Here is a 1,157-nt window from a genome sequence, read left to right as displayed (position 1 = left end):
GCAGAATAATGCTAATAATATAGCCTGAACAGGATAAACTATCCCTATTTTGCAGAGAAAAGTGTAGGTGGCTAGCTGTGGACTCGAACTCACATCCCCATCATCACATGTCAAAATCACGGGGATGTGAGTTCGAGTCCACTGCTAGCCACCTACACTTTTTTTCTGCAAAATAGGGATAGTTTATCCTGTTCAGACGGAGCACCTCAACACACACACACACACACACACACACACACACACACATGCTTGCACACACAACACTTTTCTGTTATTTGTCGTAGCTGGTACTGGCCAGACGGAGCACCTCAACATAAACACATACACACTTACCTGCCGTTTGTCGTAGCTGGTACTGGCCAGACATCCAAGCAGTAATGAGAAGAGCACAGGAAGAATCTCTCGGAGTGTGCGTGGAGTGTTGGACACGATAATCTTCCAGACATGCAGTGCAGACTGTCGCACCAGTAGCGCAGTGTCTGAGCGGCCCATGTAGAGGCCAGCCAATACCCTGTTGCGACGCCCTTTGCCAAATACTCTCAAGACGGCCTGTGGTGCAAAAACGAAAAGAAAAATGGTAATAAACAACTGACATCACATATCCAATGCAATTAAGTGTGTGGCGGTTTATATATGCTTTTACTCTTTTATTTGTTTCAATCATTTGACTGTGGCCATGCAGGAGCACCAACACCCTCGCAGCCGAGCAAATTGACTCTTAGTATTTATTCTATCAGTCTCCCTTGCTAAACTGCTAAGTTATGGGGATGTAAACACACCAGCATTGGAAGACGGAGGGAAAAAAAAAAAAAAAATTGCCAACGATTCACATGTGGTTACGGATGGCCACGCAAAAGGACTGAACCTGGAACCATGTGGTTGGGAAGCAAATTTCTCACCACACAGTCACACCTAAAAACTTTTATTAACTAAAATTAAAATTACTGGTATTCGTTCCACCGATTTTGCAGAACTGGAAGAAGTCAGATTTAGCAACAACAGCAGAAGCAATACTAACCTTCTGAGAAGTCTCAGTTCCAAAATTATCGTCTTCATTGGCCGTTTCCGTAGACATTTTGCCACTGACCCCTAGAGAAAGAGAGAAAGAAGAAGGGGTTGAGTAAACATGGTTTGATGGAGATGATGAGGAGGCGGGG

At 44.3% G+C, this 1,157-nt stretch overlaps 1 protein-coding gene across 1 annotated transcript in view; it reads right to left on the bottom strand.

Annotated features, from left to right (window-relative positions):
- Positions 1 to 1,157, bottom strand: part of LOC106872572 (eIF-2-alpha kinase activator GCN1) — a 45,565-nt gene that overhangs the window by 11,123 nt on the left and 33,285 nt on the right. The window contains exons 37-38 of the mRNA XM_052977717.1: positions 1,019 to 1,147; positions 334 to 549 (exon numbers count right to left, since the gene is read on the bottom strand). Coding sequence (XP_052833677.1) covers positions 334 to 549; positions 1,019 to 1,147 — 345 coding nt within the window. The remainder of the gene's footprint in view (positions 1 to 333; positions 550 to 1,018; positions 1,148 to 1,157) is intronic.

This window comes from Octopus bimaculoides, chromosome 28 (genome assembly GCF_001194135.2).
Source record: "Octopus bimaculoides isolate UCB-OBI-ISO-001 chromosome 28, ASM119413v2, whole genome shotgun sequence".
In the NCBI taxonomy this organism is placed as follows: Eukaryota; Metazoa; Mollusca; class Cephalopoda; order Octopoda; family Octopodidae; genus Octopus; species Octopus bimaculoides.
Note: the sequence above shows the minus strand (reverse complement) of the source record. Positions and strands in the feature narration are given on the sequence as shown.